At 40.0% G+C, this 23,738-nt stretch overlaps 1 protein-coding gene across 1 annotated transcript in view; it reads right to left on the bottom strand.

The window, feature by feature from the left end:
* spegb (striated muscle enriched protein kinase b) overlaps nt 1-19,959 on the bottom strand; it is an 86,835-nt gene extending 66,876 nt beyond the window's left edge. The window contains exons 1-6 of the mRNA XM_084544065.1: nt 19,482-19,959; nt 4,801-4,881; nt 3,020-3,080; nt 1,333-2,873; nt 1,058-1,201; nt 772-954 (exon numbers count right to left, since the gene is read on the bottom strand). Coding sequence (XP_084400191.1) covers nt 772-954; nt 1,058-1,201; nt 1,333-2,873; nt 3,020-3,080; nt 4,801-4,881; nt 19,482-19,899 — 2,428 coding nt within the window. The 5' untranslated portion in view covers nt 19,900-19,959. The remainder of the gene's footprint in view (nt 1-771; nt 955-1,057; nt 1,202-1,332; nt 2,874-3,019; nt 3,081-4,800; nt 4,882-19,481) is intronic.
* Nucleotides 19,960-23,738: the final 3,779 nt, after the last annotated feature.

A 23,738-nucleotide genomic window follows, 5' to 3' on the forward strand; every position in this document is an offset into this window, starting at 1 on the left:
ACACCCGCTCTACTTTTAAAGTTAGGCTTAAGACCTTCCTTTTTGATAAAGCTTATAGTTAGGGCTGGACTGAACCATCCCTTGTTATGCTGCAATAGGCCTAGGCTGCTGGGGGACAATGCACTGAGCACACGTCCTCTACTATCTTCTCTCTCGCACCAAGCTCTAATCCTTTAATTTCTTTTCTCTGGCACCAAGCTCCTGTCCTGTCACCATCGGATTCTACGTGTACGCTTTCGTCAGATGCATGTATCTATGACAGATGTATGTTTATCTACCCGGCAGATGTGTCCCTCCATACAAACTGGGTTATGGTCAAGGTTTCTTCCTGTCAAAAGGGAGTTTTTCCTTGCCACCATCGCCTTCATGCTTGCTCTTGTGGATTCAGGCTGGGTCTCAGACCGAATTTTTTAAAACGTCTTGAGACAATCTGTATTGTTATTGACACTATATACATAAAACTGAATTGAACTGAATTGAAATGGGGAGACAGATTATTCAGAGTTGATGGCAATAAACAGCATATTCTCTCTTATGTTCATTTCCATAATGTTTTATTTGTTTCAAACAATAAAGAGTTATTTATTTTGTGGATGAAGAAAAAAGACCTGCATAGCAGAGTATTTTCACTTACCGTCATCTAAAAGGATGGCCTATGCATAACAGTGTTAATGGAATAATTTCCATTTCATGTTTTGACATATCAAAAAAATAAATCCGTATATACATATACGACAAAGATGAAAGTCATTAATCAAAAGTCAAACCTACCTGCTTTAACTATAAGGGTGGCACTGCTGGAGGCTTTGCCCACCTGATTAACAGCAGTTACACAGTATTTTCCACCATCACTTATTTTTGCTGATTGGATGAGCAGGCTATGTCGTTCACCCTCCACTTTGACCATATAATTAGCAAAGGCAGTGATTTCAGTGTTGTCTTTAGTCCAGATAACTTGAACAGAGAAGACATAAAAAACAAGTAAATCAGTTGCTTGAATGTACAATTTAATGTTTCCTTTGGCTTTTCCCTTTAAACACAAAGAACAACATGTTACCTTCAGGGGTAGGGGTTCCGGCAATTATACATTTTAGAAGCACATCTACACCAGCAGATGCTACAATGTCCAGGAGGGGAAACTCAAACACAGGAGCCTCCATTGGATCTTCTCCAGCAGACACATAAGAATCATCTGAAGAATCTGCATATTTTAGCAAAAGAAGAGTCTGAAATATTTATTTTTCGCCATAAAATTACAGAAAAAAAATCACCCCAGTAAAGAATTCACAAGAACTACAGAAAGCTTAATGAAAGAAGTGCAACAACTCTTACCTAACTCTGGTGACATGGGTCGCGTGCCACGATTCTTGCCTTTGGTCTTCTGCTGTTGTCCCTCTTTGGCACTTGTCGTCATCTGCGGAGATTGCTTTGTCTTCACAGGAATATCTTTTTCCATTTTTTCATCTTCAACAATAATTGCAGGGATTCTTATCTTAAGGGCTGGTTTGGATAGCTCCACTTCCATTTGGTCATTTACTGGACTAACAGGTGTTCTTAGGGGTTTTGGAGGAGGTTGAGGAATAGAATCTTGCACGATAATAGCTCTTTTTTGTACCAATGGGCTTTCGGGTCTGTTTTCAACTTTCCTTAATGCTACTTCCATTGGTGTCTTTTTTGCTGAAGTCTCATCCTTTTGTGATGTTTGAACAAGAGATTCTTGAATGTGTTGTGATTCTTGCATTCGAGATACCCGTTGTACAAGAGGACTTGGTGGCCTTCGTTCAACTTTGCGTAATGTAATTTCTGCAACATTTTTGCTTGGTGACTCTTCTCTTTGTTGTTGATATAGTGCCGGTGATGATGACCGCTGAATGATTTCTGTAACAGGACTGACTCGATCTAATCCTCTCATTGACCGTTGTCCTGGTAAGTCAGATAACTGCATTGACTCTGGGGTGCCTGCGACCTCTCCAAATCTACTGATTGTTACAGTTGTTGAACCAGTGGCTGTCTTTTGAGGTAGGGATTTATGCTGTTCTTGTGGTGTTTGCTGCACTGGTTGCTGACTTTGTTCTTTTTCTCTCTGTTTCTTTGCCCACTGGACACGTTCCCTTTCTTGGAGCTTTTGTAGCACTTGTGGAGGAATAGGTTCAATTTTCCTGAAAGGTTGCCGCTGCTTGCCCTTCAGGGTGAGCTGTTCAGTTGAAAAAGATTTCTTCAGATGAGGTTTTCCAACAAGTTTCTTAATGCGCTGGAGCTCTTCAGTGAACTTGTTTTCAATATCTTGAACTTTTTGGGAGTAGCGTGGTTTCTCTTCCAAGGAAGCAGCTCTTTGTCTAAACATAGATCTACGCTCAGCAGCATCCTCTTTCAGAGCTTCCCTGAGATCTTCCCTTGAACTTTCTCTAGAAATGCCCAAACGGCTTCCTCCATCATCTGAATCTACAGATCCAGCATGATTGAATCCTGCCCAGGATCTTCCAGAGATTGATCCTTCTGGAATATCAAGACTTCGCCTGCGTTCCTCTAAGCCACGGACCTTCTCGAACACCTTTGAGCTTGCCCGTGTAAGCTTTGGGGAAGGTCTGGAAGTAAATTCTTTCCGGGAGTACTCACCCAGGGGAGTCTGTGGTCGTGAGTCGTGGGTGTTACCTAGAGACACAGATTTTGGCTGCTTAACTTTTTCTTCAAACTCCCCAGGCACTGTGTCTTGGTAGTCAGTGGGAACAACAATTTTCTTTAGCAGGCTGACAGGAGTAGTTGAACCAGAGCAACTTGGAACTGGAGAAGTGGTGGTACGTTTGATCAGTCTTGGAGATGGAGGTGGGAGGACTTGTCGGGCAGATTCTCTTGACAATTCCAGTGACTGGTTCCTGAAATAGAGGATTTGAAGCACAATCTGTTGGAGTCAGTAGACTGTCACTAATTCACAATCTGCCAAGTAGTGTGTCTTGGTTTAGAATTTCCGACCAATAACAGAGTCAACACAAACTAGGGTAGTTGTATGTTTCTTGCTTGCCTGTTTGAGTGATCCTCATGTCCATGTGTTCTATTGTCATCTTCTGCACATTTGTCCATCACTGTATCAAATGTAAAAGAAGAGATAAATTGATAAACTGCAATTGGTATGGGCTATGAGCATTCTCTGGGAGCTAGGTATTGGTGTTAATTATTAAGGCAATTTTAAGGCCGCACTAATGAATATTTTCATGTAGTGTAAACATGTATCAATCATTTTATATTGTAATTGTATTATTATATTATTATAAAGTGGTTGTCAAAGTATCTCTGCAACGTCAGTCAACTTACAGAACAAAGCAATTACTACTGCCAAAGAACCAAGTATTTCCTCAGAAATAGGTTGGAGATCACATCAGTGTTACAAGGAGAGAGACATTTGCCATATACTTCCCAGCTTGATATAACTTTGCTCTGCTGTGCCAAATTTTCGCACATTCATAACATAAGATAACACAAAATGAAACAAAAGACAACTAGATGATCACTTGCGAAACTTGCACGAAACATGACGGGTTTGTAAGGAGTCATCCACAGATTATTATTGTCAAATTTCAAGCAGTTTACTGTGGTGGTTTGTGAGATATAAACATATAGTCGTTGTAGTGGCCCCTACAGCCCAAATTTCACAAAACTCAGCATGATTGTACACAATCATATTATAATGACGACTGCTAAGTTTCATAAGGATTGGGTGAATACTTCAAAAGTTCAAGGCCTTAAAGTCATATGAAATGTTTCCATGTCACCTGTAGCGCCCCCTGTAGATGTAATGTCATGCAACTTGATGGGCGTCTACACAATATTTTACAGATTGTGTATGCCAAATTTCATGAAGTTAGCTATTGCAGTTTTTGAGATATTGAAATGTTGCTTTTGTGGTGCCCCCTAGAGACCAAGGTTCACAAAATGTGGTGCTTGTACAGAATCATATTATTATCAGTGATCTGAAGTTTGATTAAGTTTGGGTATATACTTACAAAATACTATACAAAATATTAGTTTTGTATATTAGTTATACTGTGCCACGGCATAAAAATTAATTAGCCATTAGCTTTGTAATCAATAACCCTGCTAAAGTTCTTTTGACAACTTTTCATTATCTTTGTCTATAAATTATACATGCCAAGTTTGGTGAGACTTAGATGAACGGGCTTACGAGGAGTTTATTTTGCTTTGAGGTTGAATTTTTTTCAAAATGGCGGGAAGAAATGGCGGACAGAAATGGGCGTGGACTAGTCCATTAGACCCGGGACAATATAAGGAAACAGAGGGAGAAAGAATTTTGTTTATAAATGTTTCAGATGTATAATTCAGGCAGTTTATCAGTTATGTACATTTCCTTTTTCCACCTTTTATAAATAATACATTTATAAAAGGCTTATTATAGCGCCACCTAGATGTAGGCATGTGTATTGACACCTTGGCAAACTTCTACCAAGTTATCAGGTTTGATGCCTTTCACCCTTGCAGTTGGTCCTGGGCCAACACTTTTAGCTAAGCAAAACAAAATTAATCATTAAGGCAAAGAAGAATAAAAATCGCAACAAAATCAATAGGGATCCTGCAACTTCGTTGCATGGACCCCTAATAATGGCTGCTTTAAGAACAAATTAGCAAAATAGCCCCATTAAACATTTTATGTTTGTAATTAATATCTATAAAAGTAGCATATTATATACTGTTGCAATTTTGAAATGTGCAACTGTAAAACAAAAATGAAAGAGAATACATTTTCTGCCGGAAAAAGCAAAGGCTGGAAAAAAAGCAATGAATACGTACAAACAGCCTGGTCCTCCACAGCCCTGCTATTTTCTTTGGTCTCGAATTGGTCTCCATCTTCATCCTCTGTTGTTTCAGAATCTGCAAATAGATAAACCATGGGAAAACATTTGTCACCGAATGTCATTTTAATTTCTGGAGAACACTAAAAGCTGAACAACTAAACATGGTGCATGGAAATGAATACAAAGATGGTGAGGGCAATATAAAACCATATACTAAAATAAAGATGATTATTGATTTTGTTACACTAATGGAAAATGTTCTTACAGGCAGTAGAAGAGCCCCCACATTTTCAATAGGGACCAGTAAACTATATTCTATAATACACAGGATTAGATGTTACAATCCCTTGTGCCAAAATCCCAGGCAATACACATTTAGAGGCCCTGTCCAACTGAGAACCCCTAACAAACCAACAGTCATGTGATATGACGCTTAACCTACAATCTAAATGAACTAAGTAAATGCTGCTGGCTTGTATGGCCCGCTCAGCAAATGACGCTAACTCAAACCTTGTGAAATATAAGCTAACCAAATGCTGCTGGCTAGCTTAACCTACAATCTAAATGAACTAAGTAAATGCTGCTGGCTTGTAGGCCCACAGAGCAGCAGAGGATAACTCGAACCTTGTGAAATATAAGCTAACCTAATGCTGCTGGCTTGTATGTTCCGCTCAGCAGCTAACCATAGCTACCAAGCAACATGAAGACATCAGGAACCTGGCCTAAACAACAGCAGTATGCAGCATGTCATTGGGGTTTTCAAGTGAGCACCTCCCTTCACCGATGTTTCGTTAAGTTAGGCCCTCAACACCTCAAGAAGGCTTAACAGTGAATTCCAGTGTCCTGGAGTCACCCCCCTCCACACTGCCACTGCAACACCCTGTTTTTCTCACCATTAATATTTGACAACAACTAATATTTCAATAATTAGCCTAGTCCTTTCATGAATCATGACACAAACAAATCTATCGTGGTTCGCCCCGTTGATGCGGACTAAACCACGAAACAAACAAATCTACCGTGGTTCGCCCCGTTGATGCGGACTGAACCACGAAACAAACAAACAAATCTACCGTGATTCGCCCCGTTGATGCGGGCTGAAACCCGAAACAAGCAAACAAATCTATCGTCATTCGCCCCGTTGATGCGGGCTGAAACACGAAACAAACAAACAAATCTACCGTGATTCGCCCTGTTGATGTGGGCTGAAACACGAACCGACCGCATCTATAATAATCTGCAAACACATTAGAGTCACGCAGCCACCCTTACCTTTAGCTAGCTCCCCAGCTAGCATGCTTCCTACGTGTCCAGAGCCGCTCACTCGCTCTCTCTGCTGCCCGAGACATGTTACATACCGCAGTCCTCTGGCTTTTTCTGGCAATCGCCGATTTTGCTACAAATCCATGGCATCCCACTTCTACCGGGTGGACAAAAGCTCTCCAGCCATTCTGCTCTGCGTCTGCTGCTAACTCTGCATACTTGGCATATATAAAGGGTATATATATATCCTATTAACTCCCATGATGTGTTGTGAACATGTCTTGACATGTCTGGGGCAATTCCAGCCATATGTTGATCTCTCTTGTCTCTGCTCCCCTGCCGATCAGAGTTTCCTGATCATACTCCTTTGTCTACCCTCCCCGTCTCCTCTCCCCTGCTGATCAGAGCCTTGATCATACTACCTGGGTGTCACTCTTTTGTCCTTTTGTTCTGACCATGTCTAGAAGCCACCCCTGCCCCCTACTGAGTTCACCCTCCTGTGTAAAGTTGCCCTCGACTGACCAATATACATCCACTATACGATCGTTTCAGGAACTGTCTGCAACCACACCTGGGGACAGGGTATATCTGTTCCCTGGCCCTGCATTCTGGGTCAGTCTCCCACTCTGTGTCGGTAGACTTACCATGACCTGGAACTCCAATAAACTTGCACCACTTCAGCAAACTTGGAACTAGACTTGGATTGTTTTTTTTTCTTCAACAATACCATATATGGTCATATACAGTACATGTTTTATACCTTGCAGGAAGCAAAGAGATAAGGCAATGTGACTAGTACACAATTGGGGAAGAAAAATGTGAGAAAATGCATAACCGAGATTAATTAACTTTTGTTGCTTCGTTGTTTCTTCTGTTGAATGTACTAAATTTGCTGCCGCTTAATGGTTGCATAGTCATTACTACTAATAATTATCTCATCAACATCTGCAAATGAATACTAAGTATATATTACCAAAATACATGTTATTTAGCATTTTGGGAAATATTTCACCTATTATTTATTGAATGTCAAAATTAGTCCCAGCTTTTCTCAATCTGAGTGAAAATTCAGTTGTTGGTAGGACTCAAAATAGAAAGCGCTTTTGAGTCATTGGCCTTCCAGCAGCTCTCATGAGGTGTTTGGTTCAAAGTAGCTGGAATTATAAAAAAAAAAAAAAAAGAAAACAGAGGCTATGTGCTATGCAGTAAAAGCAGATTATTAGTTGTTCTGATCATGTTGGACTAATACTAAAAGTATCCATACCTTCTTGAACAGCATATATAAATAACGATTAAGTTTTAATCTTCAAGCAACTCTACAAGTCCAGTTGCCTTGAAGTTGCTGAAGACAGGGAATGATTGTGGTTACAATTTAAAACAAATTGTACATTGTTCCCATGCGATATATCTTAAGACCTAACTCCAGCTTGATATCTGACAACACAAGTATTTACCTTTTCATGTTAATAGAAATGATTGCATATTTTATTCTTACAAAACCAGCACAGTCTACGGTATAAATGTATATACACTTAGCTTTGATTACTCTTATTATTGCTTCTGCAATGTTTCCATCCAGTGTTGCATTAATTTTTCACTAAGATCTTGTATTGATGATGGGAGAGTCTCACCACTGTGTTAAGACTTCTCCAGCACATCCCAAAGATTCTCAATGGGGTTCTCAAAGGTCTGGACTCTGTGGTGGCCAATCCATGTGTGAAAATGAAGTCTCGTGCTCCCTGAGCCAGTCTTTCACAATTTGAGCCTGATGAATCATCTTGGAATATGTCCATGTCATCAGGGAAGAAAAAATCCATTGATGGAATAATCTGGTCATTCAGTATATTCAGGTAGTCAACTGACCTCATTCTTTGGGCACATAATGTTGCAGAATAATAAGTCAGACAGCTCTTCACCCAGGCTTTTTTTTTTTTTTTTGTCTAGGCAGTGTACATTCTGTACTGCATCAAACTAGCATATAGTGGAGAATTAGTCATCTTGTTTACCTGTAGGAACACTGCTGCACCATTTTTATGAGCACATACATGATCACACGTGACATTACAGATTCCTGCCAATCAGCTGTTCCAGTAGTTGAATGTTAGTGGCATTAATACAACAAATGTAGCAATGGACTACAAAAGGTAAAGACCAAAGAGACAGGAACCATATAAACTTAAATGTAAATTGAAAATTAAATGAAAATGTTGAAAAAAAGACTAATGAAAAAAAGACATGGATTTTGGTGAGAAGTACTGAATGCAACACAACCACACAGGGTAGCTATCGGGGCTTGAATATTTGATCATGATCAACTTTTTGGGGGATTTTGTCTTCTCAAATCAACCTCATAGGAATATGCAACTAGACATGGCACATCTTAACTGGCTTGTCAGGGCTATGGCAGTGTTACACTGGAAGTTAATGCATTGGGTATTACTAGACATATCCCACTACTGTTCATAACCCTGTTACTCTGAAAACATCCAAGAAAACAACAAAGCTCAAGTTCCAGTGCTAGTGCCTACATTTCTTGTTCAGGTCAGCCTTACTGAAATGTTCAGTCATTGCTAAGGAGATTGTGTGCATATAACAATAAAGAAGCCCATACATGTGATAAGAAACTCTAGTAATTTAGCTAGCCTGAGAAACACAGCAGTATTGTGTATTTTGTGAAGCTTTCTGCAATTGTCTGAAGTTGATTCAAAGCTGTGGAATTGCTTTTAAGCTTGGCCATTTTTAATCAGAATTCTGAATCTAATTTGAAGATGATTATATGTCACAATAACACAGATCCTTTTCAATGAAATGTCTAAAGACGACCTTCAGTTCCTTTATGCACTTACCACTGAGTGTAATATTGTCAGCTAAAAACATGACCAGTTGTTGAATAAGAATGATAATAAAATCTTTCTCTTTACATTTCAAATGGTATATTTTACAGTGTAGTACGTTCCACATGAAGTGAAGCCAGTACAGAATAAAAACAAATTAAAATAGCACTTGCCTGATCTTTTTCTTTGGTCTGAATTTTTTTCATGGCCACTGCTGGTATGTCCACGACAGGTATTTTTTGTCTTGGCTTACATTCAGCAGTAGGGTATTCCCCGAGATACACAGGAGGTTCAGAGCCATTACTACATGCCTCACTAAGGATATTCTCTTTGAAGACATCAGCTATTTGGATGTAAAAGATTCAGACTGTTATATAATATAACTGCTGACGTACAGGTAAAAAATTCTCAAACACAAAGAAATGCAGAAGACACTTTGGTCCGTTATATAACAAGTCAGAGTCTCAGCAGTTCCTCTGAGAGAATCTGTTTCTGAAAAGCACAGAGAACAGATCATCCGCAAGTGGAAATGTCTGTTGAATGGATATCCCCCCTGTCCACACAATAGCCAGCGACAGTGTGAGTATCCCGTTGTCTTCCACCCCCCACTGATAGACAGAAAAACCAGTGGAAGTGATCCAGCCTTCTTGAGATCAGTGTTCTACAGCATTGCTTGACATTTTTCATTTTCCCCTCCTCCGCATATGTCTCTTCTGGTGTAATGAGCAGATGTGTTGTCGGCAGGGAAGGGAGGAATTGCCGCAACAACTAAAGAGATCACTTTACTCCTCTGCATTGCTGGTACACTATTAGCTCTCACAGCAAATGAGTTACAGGCTGCTCAGACTGACTACACAAGATGAACTCACTGCTCTGCTAATAAAATATAAGTACATGACAATTTAGTCTGCTAATGTCTGATTTTTTAAAGTCGACTAATATGTGGTGAAAGTCAACGTCAACTAGTCGATGACGTCACACATAAAAACACAGTAGTAAGTAATGCATTGCAGCAATGAAATCCTGAATATATTGTAGAAGCTACCGTATGGGGCGCTGTAAGTTGCGCATGTTGAAATGAACACGCAATTCTTCACACATTTAACTCCAAAAACATTTTAAAAAATGAACATTAAAAGTCACTTTTATTCACGCAAATAAAAGCTTCATTATGAGCTACGTAGTGGTCAGGCATGTATAGTGGCCGCGTGCCACTGTCTGCAGTTTCCGTGTTGCCCTTCATTGACTGACTGACTGCATGTCCTGCGATTCAGCGGAAAACATTGGAATATTGATTTTGACAGAAATTCAGACTTTCAGCAATGTATCTACATGCTCAGGGGCCATGATAGTGACTCCTTCCAGCTCAGAACCACGACAGCACCTGGTAAGTTTGTCATCCAACTAGTGTAGCATGTGTCGGACAGTTTAGTGTTAGCTTAGCTAAAACTGTCTAACGCTAGCTCAGCAGATGTAGCCTACTCTTTACTAGGTTAGTTAGCGATCAACGTGCTCTGTGCAAAGCGCCTTTATTTTGATTCTGCAGCGCTGTCTCCACCTTGAACTGTCACCTTACTGTGGTGGAGGTGTCAGATTGATAATGCATCCACCGTAATTATTCAAAAGTATTGATATCGGTATCGCTATCGGCGATACTAGCTCTGTATTTACTTGGTATCAGATCGATACCAAATCTAGCGGTATCGCACACCACTAGTAATCAGCACTTCATAGAGTGGGGAAGGAATTTACATCAGTAAAGCAGGATCAACACCGCCACCTACTGGAATATTTTTTGGGGAGCGGAGTGGACTCTTGCATGGGTTAAGACAAGGCTATTCAATTAATTGGGAATTGGGGCCAGCTCATGAAACTGAGGCAAACTAAGGGGCCAGAGAATAAAAGTAATCACAGTAACAAATAAAGAAATTACAACATACTGAAGGAGTCAATGTATTCTATTTTGAAAATGCAGAACAAAGGGTTGCCAACTCCCTGAAAAATAAATAAGGGACACCTCATTGGCAGAGCCAGCCGACACGATTGCCTTCACCCTTCCCGGCACGGTGAATTTTTTTTAGCTTTTTTGTGCGTGAGAAACGATTTTTGAACTATTTGACTCGAACCTGAATTGAATTAGATGCATATTTTTGAGTGATACGAACACGTGCAAAACAAATTATTATTCAACAATTCAACAAATAACAATAACAAAATTAACAGAAACCTGTCCTGCTTAACTTAAAACTGTATAAATTAATATAAAACAATAGAAAGCAGAGCATTCCTCTTGTAAAAGTGTAATAAGAAAAGTTCAAACAGAAAGTGCGAGTAAAAGTTGTTTGCTTTGTTGTCTTCCGGTATCTTCTTCGCAAACAACAATACCAGAGCCCGTCTACGGAGAGCCGTGGCACTTTCCATTAGCCCCATTGTATCGATCTTGATTGCAGTTCCATTAGAATTCCACTGGAGGCGCTCGCGGGCGAGTGCAGACTGAATGGGACTCTATGGAGCTAGACGGCTAAATGTATCTCTTTCTCCTGCTTGTCGTTGAATCAACGTAGATTTTATTGTTGATTCCGCAAGTTCAATATAGATTATAACCCAAAAGTCGAATGAATGAGTACTTATGTCTTTTCAATTTCTTACAGGTTGGGCCGTTGTTGGCCGGAACACGCTAGCATTCTGCTAATGAATGCTGATTGGTTAGTGACGGACTTGCGACTGATTACGACCAGAGACCTCGTTTGATGGCCCCTGAAGCTAAAGCAGAATCAGAAACATTTTCTTAAGGAGGACTTTCTGTCGAAGTTAATTTTTGTGTGCTGTATTTATGTTTTCCTGCGGGCACTTTTATTTTCATATCGTTATATATGTGCTGTAAAAAGTACACGGGTGAAATTGCCGTAAAGCAGCACCTCTGGCAGTATGAAAATATGTGACGTCATCACATTTTTTGAACGGATTTTTAGAACAGATAAATGAACTTAAAAATGCAATTTTCAGCTGAGTGTATTATCTTAGCCCACTCGTTTGAATGCAACTTTCAAATTACTTGATAAAAAATTATATCCTGAGAAAAGTGGATTCTGGGGGTGAAACCCCATAGGCTCCAATTCATTCTGCACTCGCCTGCGAGCGCCCCCGCATGGACAGAGACGTGTTACTGCAGCCAGTCCAGAAACCGGAACTAACCAGAGAGTGCCACTTCTCTTCCTATTAGACGTTCTCTGACAGTACCTTGATCGACCAATGCTCATTGGTCACAGAGCAGGGGACGCCTGGGAATGAGTTTACTGTAAATTTACGCATAAAGCGCCCTGTTGATCATTCGTTCCATTGACATTTTACTCACTATTTTTGATCCTCACGGTAATAGGGGACAAAGTGCGTCCCGTTTCAACTCAATAAGGGACGCTTACTTTTGCTTCCAAATATGGAACGATTCTGTTTTTTAAGGGACGGTTGAACCCTCTTGATATGGACAACACTGAACTCATTTTTTTTTTAAAGTAGAGAAAGATATTTTGTCTTGTTAGCCAACCTTCGTGCTTGAAAGAAAGAAGTCAGAGCGGTCAGAGCCAGACGTAGTACAGTCAGCGCTCAGAGCGTTGCACTCGAGCGCGAACGGCGAACAGCGACTTTGATTAGTCATGTGCGGTCCCTCAAAATATAGGTCCGACTTAAACGTGTGCATACCATCTCCTATGACACGAGAGAATGCACAATTAGCCATAATCATGCGCTGTATTAGACTATCCATATGTAATAACTACACGACACTGTAAGGTCCGGTACAAAATTCCTCAGGGGGCGGACCCGGCCCGGGGTCCGCCAATTGAATAGCCCGGGGTTAAGACCTTCGCGTACGGATCGGATTGGAAAAAAGCGAAAGGATTGTCTCAAAATAATGCCAGCGAACGCAGGGATGAATGCGCGTGTTGGATGATCGGCAAATGCAGATTCAACGCTTCACACACGGAACGTAGCCTAAGAGTCGCAAATGAAATTTCAAGACAGATGCACATCGAGAAGTGATATATTTGTACAAATTGGTATGATTTAATTTGCAAGTTTCCAAACATTTGAATAAATCATTACACCTATGTGCAAATACCAATTTACAAGTCACGAATTTTGACTTTGCGCTTGCAAATTAAATTTACAAGTCACGAATTTTGACTTTGCATTTGCAAATTCTATCATACGCATGGATTGCAGTGTTTGCATATACGAATAATATTGAGACATATCTTTCTCCATAACACAACCTCCTCCATTGTCCCTTTAGGATTCCTTGTCCATTAAAAAAAAAAAAAAAGGTTGATCTAGCTACTTATTAAAGCCACAGGGTGGTAAAGGCTATTTCCACTGCGTGACTGTGGTTCCACCTGTTCGCTCACATTCAGGGTTCAAAAGGAAGCCAACATTCAATTCAATTCAATTCAATTTTATTTATATAGCGTCAATAACAATACAAATCGTCTCAAGACGCTTTACAAAAACCCGGCCTGAAACCCCCAGAGCAAGCCTGAAGGCAACGGTGGCAAGGAAAAACTCCCTTTTAACAGGAAGAAACCTCGAGCAGAACCCAGCTCATATGGAGGGACCCATCTGCCTAAGGCCAGCCGGGTACAGACAGAAGAAAGAGAGAAGAGAACAGCAAAGAGAGAAGATACATTTAGACAAACCACATGGTGAGGAAATTATAAAAAAACACACTAGACAGGGGGCACAGTCACCAGTGGCGTCGTTAGGCCTGTTTTAGGCCTAAATATTCTTAAGCCCCCCTAAATAGTTTGGTGTTGTTTTATTAAAAAATAAAAATAAAAATAAAAATAAAAAATAAAAAATACCGAAAAATTCAATATGAAGCGGCCAGCATATCAGTTTAAATAAATAATCATATAACCTGTCATTAAGGACTTAAATGTGATCATATCTGTCAGTTTCCCTAACTTCGTAGTGTACGGTAGAGAGAGCCCCTTTGGTACCTTGTTATCAATCCATTCCACTTGTTCAGAACGCCCACATTACTGAAAATCCAGTCCACGTTTTCCCTGCGACCTTGCTTGCGGCTCGGTACCTGCTCGGTACCCGCAGCCACACAGAGCCGAACGGAACACAGTTAGGAGAAGAACATGAATGGATGGATGGATGCTCAAATGGATATAAGAAAGTTCTGGTAGTAACAGTTAGTTAGCTCCAGCAGCTAACAGCAGAAAGTCCCATGTAATTAATGAAATGCTCCATGTTTGACAAATAAAAACCTGGCTTACACACTACAATCTCTGCGCACGTCTTACCTTTGTTGTTTTGGGTCAAAAGTTACATTCCAGCTGTAAAACAACGCTGCTACTTAGCTAGCTAGTTAGTCTGAAATACACTGTGAAGGTCCTGGTTGTTTGTAGAGTTCAGTGTGCACTCTCTTTACCATATCTTTGGGGTGACTTCCTTCTGGAGCATCAGCTGTGTTTCTCACTTTACGCATGGATGCACCGTGAAACAGGAGCTGAGCTCATTCAGGTATGGTTATCATCAGTGGATAATAATAATAATAATAATAATCACACTAATACCCTAACACTAACTCCACAGACTGATAATAAATACTAATAAATGACTACTAATAACTAATAAATAATTTCTCAGTCTTTGCTAGCTGTTTGTGAAATTTTGTGCTCGTGCGCTCGTTTGCTCACATTTGCTCACACTTGGGGCTAAGCCCCCCGTCCTTAAAACCTAGTTACGCCTCTGACAGTCACACTGGGTGGTGACATCTAAAGTTCCCATTTAAGCCCTGCCACGAGAAGTATAATTATGCTGCAAGCTTAAGACAAGTTCTGTATGTTTATTCATAACATCACTTTCCATTCGTTATTGTGCCAACTCATCCAAATCCTTCACTCTAAGCAGCTTTTTAGTGTTTTTGTGCTTGTTTTGGATTTAAAACCTGCAGCATACTGTTTGGTTTAATCTCAGAGTGCTCTTCTGTAGCACTCTGAGAGTACTACTGTTTGCCAACTCAAAAGGAAATAACATAAAAGTATAGGCAGCCTACGGATGTCAAAAAATGTGCCAAAAATAAATATTTATGTCAGGTTGCAAGTTGAGGCAGCAGCGAGCTGAGCCTCATCTCGAATGTGCAATCTGTCACAAACTGGGTTAGGCTTGTGTCCTTGGCGCGTGCATGTGGCTAACTCTCCGTATGTCACCATTATAATGGTTGTACACACTTTTATCATGTGTCCTAATTTCCCATAGCCTAGTTATTGTATTTCATGTAGAGTTTAACACATTTAGTCTCGTTGATCTGACTGAAAAAGCACGCGATAAGGCAGCCAGTACTTCTACCTCGTGGAAGAGGGCGCTAGTGAGCCACGGGTTCATGCTGTTACTCTTTTTCTACGCTAAGTCAACTGTATGGCCACGATCTGTTTATTGGGATCTTTTCTCCGTTTGAATGCCAAAAATGGAAGATTATATCTAAGCTTAGAACATTCTCAAAACTAGATCTTCAGTCAAAACAGGAAGTGGCAAATGATGGAAGATATATTGTTGAAAAGTCTGAATTATAATGGATCAAATCATCACAATATAAAGATTTAACTACTTAATATTACTATTGGCTATATAATATATATTTGATTAAGGTGACGATTTGTATTGTTTTTCACACTGGATACTCTCTCGTTGAATGAGTATGACTGAACTGCAAATACACACTCTCTCTCTCTTAACCGCTATAGATTTTACAATGTTCCTTTGGCCAAATACCTTACCTATATGTGCGCAGAGAATGCTCATTTGAGATATGAAACTTAACCAGTGTGGTAAATTTAAGCTATTCCATTGGGTTCATAATTCTGTGCCTCAGCAGTCACGAACCTCACCGCATATCACTGATGTCGTTGTTTGTATTTAAAGATGTAGGTGTTGTTCACCTTTCAGTACTTATTTGTGTAATTTATTGCAAATTATCTTAATAGTATTTATATATAATGAACTTCCTGCACATTTCAATAAAGAACCTATAAGAGATATTTATCATGGGAGATGAGTGACATAAAACAATATATGGCAGACATATTTATGTTTGTGTGTTCAGATGATGTGGATTTAAATCTGGGTCTTTACCTGATCACTGGAAGAAGAGGAGGGGGTGGGGTCATACAGGGCTGGGTTAAAATTAGCAGTCATGTCTTCCTGTGTAACAGGAGAAATGTTGGCCTGCTAACATCACAAAAATCTAAGGCCTGGCACATTCCACTGTATAAATAACTACCGAGAGTTGGTGGACAAGTGGAATGGGACAGAGAGGCATTTACAAAGATGGAGAGAGAGGGAAAAGGTCCAGGCTGTATCACTGAGTGATGGAACAGCTGTGGAAAGCAGGAGAGAGCCGAATCAAACTGAAGGTTAAAATGGAGCGTCAAAAGCACAGGACAAATACAAACCTCACTTTATGTAAATGCTAACAAAGCCCTTGTCCAGCTGAAAGTTGTAAAATTGAATGACCGATTAGCTGAAACATAATTCAGTTCAGTTTCATTTAATAATAACTATACAAAATGTCTCAAGATGCTTTGCAAAATCCGGTCTGAAACCCGGCCTGAAACCCCCAGAGGCGACGGTGGCAAGGAAAAACTTCCTTTGAACAGGAAGAAACCTTGAGCAGAACCCAACTCATATGGAGGGACACATCTGTCTAAGGTCGGCCAGGCCTTAGACAAAAAAAGAGAGAAGAGAGCAGCGGGAGGAACGAGATAAACATACATCTGTCATATCTGACTAAAGCGTACATGTAGAATCTGATGGTGATACAAATACAACATATAGCTGATGTTATATGACAGTTTGATAATGAATATAAATAAAGCTATTGGCAGCAGTTGTTCTATCACAGGTGAGTTAGCTGCTATAATTATTGAATATAAGAGGCATCATAGGCAGGTTGAAGGATTATGCATTAAGGCAGGGGTGCTCATTACGTCGATCGCGATCGACCGGTAGATCGCGTTCCATTAATTTTTTTTTTTTTTGGATGTTAGTCTAAAACGTTTATCCATTGCAACTCCAAAACAAACAGCAAGACAAACGTTCATCTTTATTTATTTTTCCTTTATATTTGCAACATGCCCTCAGTTCAGCGGCACAGCCGCCACGCACAACTTCAACAACAACTCAAGACTACCGTCTTTCTTAAAGAGACAGCGCTATATTTCTAGAGGTGCAGTGCGCCATTTTTTCTTGATAAAAATAAAAACAAAGATGAATAGAGCTTTTAACACTGTAGCAACAATTAATACGACAATTAGTGTGACTATATATATATATATATATATATATATATATATATATATATATATAGATATATATATATATATATAGATAGATATAGATATATAGATATAGATATATATAGATATATAGATATATATAGGGGGTAGACCACTTTGACTTGGTCATTGTAAAAGTAGCTCGCAAGCCAAAAAAGTGTGGGCACCCCTACATTAAGGGCATATGGAGATCTAGTGACTATTGTGTGGCCTCCTTATATGAAACCACTTCTTTTGTAATATGATTACTGTGGACATCATTGTACTATGTGACACAAGTGTGGTGAAATAGCACTTCTCCTCCAGTAGTGTATTTTCTAAATATGGTGGCTATCCTGATGTGATGCATGCAGTGCAAGATGTTGACCCATTGGCACCGTGCTGAAAACTGAAAGCAACCTATTTATCCTGTAATATAGCAGGAAATTGCCAGTGATGTAATGGCACAGTGGAGTGGTGGTTAGCACTGATGCCTCACAGCAAGAAGGTTCCAGGTTCGAATCCAGGCCGACTGGGGCCTTTCTGTGTGGAGTTTGCATGTTCTCCCTGTGTCTGCGTGGGTTCACTCCGGGTACTCCGGCTTCTTCCCACTGTCCAAAGACATGCTTGTTCTAAATTGGCTGTAGTTGTGCATGTGAGTGTTAATGGTTGCCTGTCCAGGGTGTACCCTACCTCTCACCCTATAAGAACTGGGATAGGCTCCAACTCCCCCACCCATGACCCATCAGGACAAGCGGTTACTGAAGATGAATGAATTGCCTGTGATGAATCTATATAAGTTTTTTAAAGCCAGAATCTATTCTATTATGTTGTATATAATATGTTCATTCACAAATAAATGCCATCATGTTGTCCAGTTTGCACACATCTCAACCCTTATGTACCCAATTTATGTCCTGTTCTTGCACAAAGAATCCTGTTGCTTGAAATCCTAAGGAATTCTTATGTAAACAGCCAGCATATGAGAATGCTATCAATTACCAAACTATTATATTAAGCTGACTGAACTGAACTCAGCATGGATCCGTCTTGACATCTTTGTGCAAGCAAATGCACGTCATGTTTATTCTATTTGCAGGAAAAGCAAGTATGAAATTGAAAAGAGAGATTCCACTACACACTCATGCTGAGACTTGCAGAACGATGACAAAGATATATGAAGATCACACATGAGGAGATGCTAATTTCATTTTTCAAAGCAGCTGAGGTGGTCAGAGCACTCAGGTGAGCTGAATTTAGATCTGGTAGTAAAAAGAGGTTTTGTAGATCAGAATGTATGCAGTGATGGCCTTCTGTGCATCCCTGGTTAGACACTGAGGCATTTGATTGTAATCACTCAAGAAATAACCTTGGTTAAATCTGCCGAAAGCAGTCTTTTCCAAAGTGATCTACTTTCAGCATGCGTGGTGGACATTTAAAATCTCTGCCATATGCTAATCTTAATAGGTCATAATATACAGCATTAATTTAGCATCCTACTATGTGTTGAAACAAAGAAATGAAGGAATTCAGTGCAGGAACAGTTGTGACTCATTAGAATATTTAGAGAAAGACAATATATTGTATGAAAGATTAATATGCATTTTGTAAAACAAAATCTGCCATTTGAGCTAGATTTTATACCGAAATATGTTTTATTAGTGTACTGCACACACTGTATGTATACGTATGTATATTAAATCTGGCCTCTATATTTCAAGTGCTTTGCCTCTATTTGGTGTGCTATCTGATAAATAACATAAAATGATTTATGATTTATCCCAATTTATGCTTGACAAAACATGATGATGCACTTACCGTATGTCATGGTTAAGGTATTATTTGTAATTAGTATTTCATATTGCACCTAAAGTAGCTGGAGTTTAGACCTATCACTTGTCTGGGAGTTGGGCCTTTTGGATGACTGTGACATGCTAGGTAATTTTCATTGACTGTTTTTGTGATGATGATGATACAGTCATCACAGCATACAGACAATGACAGTTTCTGACAGTCTAATCCTTATGTAATGGCTCAATAAGAGAAAGTGCTTGAAGAGAAAGGGAAGGGTCTGTTGTTCTTACACTCAACTGGATACTACCTACTTTAAAAATGTGATGGTTTCTAAATACCTGGAGTATTTTAGTTGGTCCTTGTAGTATCTGCAGGTAGAATTAATCAATCTAGACAGAGACAAATTCTTTCTTCTAAAGAACCAGTCTAATTCCAGGTAAAACTCAAAATGCATTTCTTGATGTTACCTTCACCCAGATCCAAGACAGCCAGTACAGCGCTGCTCCGAGCCTCTCCCAGGTGATTATTGGCAATGCAGGTGTAGAGTCCAGCATCATTGGGTTTGCAGTCCCTTATCCAGAGCCCTCCATACTCTTGGTTCTCCATGTTGACAAGGTCATCATTGTGGTACCAATAGAGCGAAGGCTGGGGGTCTCCAGCCACAGTCACCTTAAGACGGATGTCACAACCTGTTCCCACGGCAGCGTTTCTCATTTTGCGTACAAAAACAGGTGGAGTTGGGGTGGGATAACTGGGTCCCCGAAATTCTGGGACAACTCCCTCTGGGCTCGCTTTGGACCGTTTAGGGGGGATGATGGGACTCGGTGATGCCACTGCTTCATCTGTCCCCTTTTTCAAGGTCATTTTCACCTCAGTTTTTCTCATGGTTCAACTAACTGTTTAGATCCTCCAATGGCTTCTGTAACTGTCCACCTGGACTGTATGACAATAACACTAAGTGGGCCCTCTTGTAATGTTCTCCAACTAAATCCAGTCAGGGCCTTTGAGTCTAAGAATAGGATTTACATATAAATTACAGTTAACATTGTTCTCACATTTTTGAACATAAAGAAAAATTAATATTTTAGAAACATATCTGCAATGTCAACTCCTCAACTTGTTGTCCTCTGACCTCAGCTGTTGCCTAAAGAAAAAAAAGAAATTGTCGATTGCCGGGTAATTAAGCAGATAGAGATAGCTTCCACTCTCCTGCCCAGAAGTATTTTTAGGGCAAGACCCAATGGATCATGTTGCATTACCAGCTCCCTTTTCTTGTCTCTTGGAAGTGACGGTCCTGCTTCTCCCCCTCCTTTTTCTGATGTTCTCTGACTGATCAGTCTTTTTTAACCTTTCCCCACGATTGTGTAACTTCTTCGCAAAGCATAGTGTGCAAGTCTTCCGTGAGTTTCTCGGTGGCCTTGAGATTTGTTTTTGCTTTCTTGTTGAAAATAATTATCAAGTCCTGCCCGACAAGTTGCGCAGTTCTCCCCGCACTCCTTGTGCCATGAGTTAAACCACCCTACTCATGATCTCCCCCTACCTCTGCCCGTCAGTCTGAAGGGGGAAATGACAGTCCCAGCCAAGCAAGCCTCACAGTGACAGCTGCATGCCGATCCGCCTGCCCACTCATTGCTAGGCTCCCACCCCTGTGTCATTTTTAGCCAACATAAGGTCAGTAGAACTCCTGTATGCTGCAAGTGCATTTCATACACTTGCAGCATACAGAAGGGGGGTGGTTGGTATAGAAGGGCCAACGTCATCGCAGAGATGTGTATGCAGCCAAGGGGTAGTAAGCAACATTCGTGGCATATCAAGCTGAGCCAAGCTCAAAAGCAAAAATGACTGACATTTGGACTATCTAGATCTAAAATTATTGCATGTTTTTGAATAGCACAAAGATCTAGTAATCTGGTACAGAGAATTACACCGACTGGCCACAACTTTAAAACCACTCACACGTAAGTAAATATCATTGACCATCTTGTGACAGTGTAGCTCATATTTGCTGGGAAACATTTGGACTTTACGTTCATGTGGATGTTACTTGGACATGTACCACCCACCCAGACCAGACCAGGCACCCTGCCCCATACTCCCCCGAACCTCCTCGATGGCAGCAGCCATCCCCAGCAGGATGCAGTCGGACACAGGGACACACACAAAAACAGTTTAGGACCAACTCAAAAAACATGAAAAACAGCTATTAGTGGAAGCTGTATTAAGTGAGAGTAGCTAGCGCAGAAGCTGTTAACTAGTATGGTTGTGGTAGTATTAGAATGGTCATTCTTTTTTAAAACTAGTATGGTTGTGGTAGTGGCAGTAGCTGGCACAGTACCTGTTAGGTAGTATGACTGTGGTACTGTCAACAAGGATGTTTGTGGTAGTGGTATTGTTAGTTCGTTAGTATGGTTGTGGTAGTGGCAGTAGCTTGCACAGTCGCTGTTAGCTAGTACAGTAGTGGTAAGTTTAGTATTAGCTAGGATGTTTGTGGTAGTGCTATTGTTGCTGGTTTGGTTGTGGTAGTGGTAATATTTGCTGGTATGATTGTGGAAGTGGCAATACCAGTCACATTAGCTGTAGAGAAAGGAGGAATATTAGTAGTAATGTGCTAGAGGTAGACCATATAGTGGCAGCAGTATTATACTGCATTAGCAATATACAGTATAGTAGTGTAGAATTAGCTGTAGTGATAGTATTAGCTGTCATAATATAGGCTAGAATTAGTAATGATATCTGGAGTAGCAGTGATCAAATTTGAAAACAGAAATACAAAAAGTCTCAAATTATTTGCATCCATAATAACCCTATTCCTGCAGTCCATGGTGCTGTTGAACTTCTTGCCTGCTTGGATAGACATACTTTTTTCTAGTTTTTACATAATGAAACCCATTTGCCTTTCAGATGATTGTGACTGTTTCATTATACCCACAATGTTAAAATACACAATGTTAACATTCAAACAGGCATGAACTACATTTTTAACTAAAAGGGAAAAATGTTGCCTCTCTGACCCTAAACTATTGCCGCAGTTTTGCTGCTGCAGTCATCACAACTTTTGTTTTTCCCCAAAGCAAGCTGAAAGATAACCATAAAAGACATGACTCTCTGAACTGTGTTCTATCAGCTGTTCCATGACAAACTAGACAGCAGGTTGTTTTTTTATTTTTTTATTTTTTTTAATGATTTCAAACACAGATAAAAAAAATAATAATAAAACAACAACACATGACTTGGTATGTAAATAAAAAAATATGGTTGAATATATACAAAGTCTTGTAAAAATCTAAACACATTATTATAAACATTTATATGGATTTAGTACTGTTCATGATATTTTAATTTTCATGCTGTAGTCAATGAGCTGGGAGTAAAAATGCTTAAAAGGACAGTAACATCTGGAAATTGGAATCCCACACAATTTTCTTGACAAAAAATATATTAAATACATATTTCACCATCTAACACTGCACTATTGTAACACAAGATTAAATAGTGTTTCCCACAGCTTTAAACATAGCCTTAAGGTGAGTCCTAGTCTTGAGATTTTTTATTTATTTATTTTTTTTTTTTTGGCGATATACTTTTACATTTGAAACTTAATTTTGACACACAAGACCTGGTTGGTTTGGTGTCACAGGTATCACTGGTGACAACAGCAAATGCAGTGTGTGTGTATGTACAATGGCGCTTGTGTGTGCATACGATTTGTGTGTGAGCAATCAGAGGTTGTGTGATTGGATTGCAAATTCACAAATCTGGTCGTTCAACATCACAAAACTCATCCTTTTCGTTTTCAAAAGACTTCCTGTAATTACGAGTGTCTAACATCATGGGCGTCACACCCGTGGGGGACTTTTTCAACAAGGTGATTTCATCCCTCCCACTTTTCCTTAAGGTATTAAACCGTTTGCCTGCCCTGGCAGTGTACCAGCGTACTGAAATGGAGCACACCGCAGTCCCTCAGACATGAAAACCCATTGGTCAAGTTAGATTGATTGACAGCGATCCAGCCAATCACAGCCGTTTGACCAAACCCACTAGTCCTGTGAAAGTAAGCAGTTACATGCTAACACGGAGCTGAAGTCAATCACTGCAGCAGACAGCGAACAGAGCAGAAGAATGAAATGGTGATTTAACAAGTTAATAATGTAGAATTTTCTCTGTAAATAACTAAACTATGTCTTGCTTTGTGGCATGTCAGCTGATATTAAGCAAGCCAGGTGGCAAACAAAGTTAATGCAAGCCCAGTAAAGTTAATGGTAAGTAGCCATCCACTGATTTTTATATTATTCAACATTATCATTATTCTTTGTGTTAGGAATGACAAAAAGAGACTGAAACAGGGGCCAAATATGGTTGCAGTGCTCATGTGCTCCACCCCCCCCCCCCCACACACACACACACACACACACACTTTCAAAATTGCTGCTCCACCCCTGTCTAAAATTGACAAACAGATCGGCAGATACGGACCAGTCAGGCTGCGCACGCACACAGAGTTTTGAAACTGTTTTCCATAGACACATAGACGCCTCATTGAGCGCTGCCGTCTACTGGAGCGGCGTGCCTACAGGGCGGCCATCTTGAAACAGGGCCACTCACGACTACAGTGCATTACATCTATGGAGGAATGGTGTTTCTACACAATAAAAGTGATCATAAATCGCTCAGTTGAAGTCCGGCATCTTTTCAACAATCTTCTGTCAGAAGCTAGTCTGCTGATA

This window comes from Chelon labrosus (genome assembly GCF_963514085.1).
Source record: "Chelon labrosus genome assembly, chromosome: 5".
NCBI lineage: Eukaryota > Metazoa > Chordata > Actinopteri > Mugiliformes > Mugilidae > Chelon > Chelon labrosus.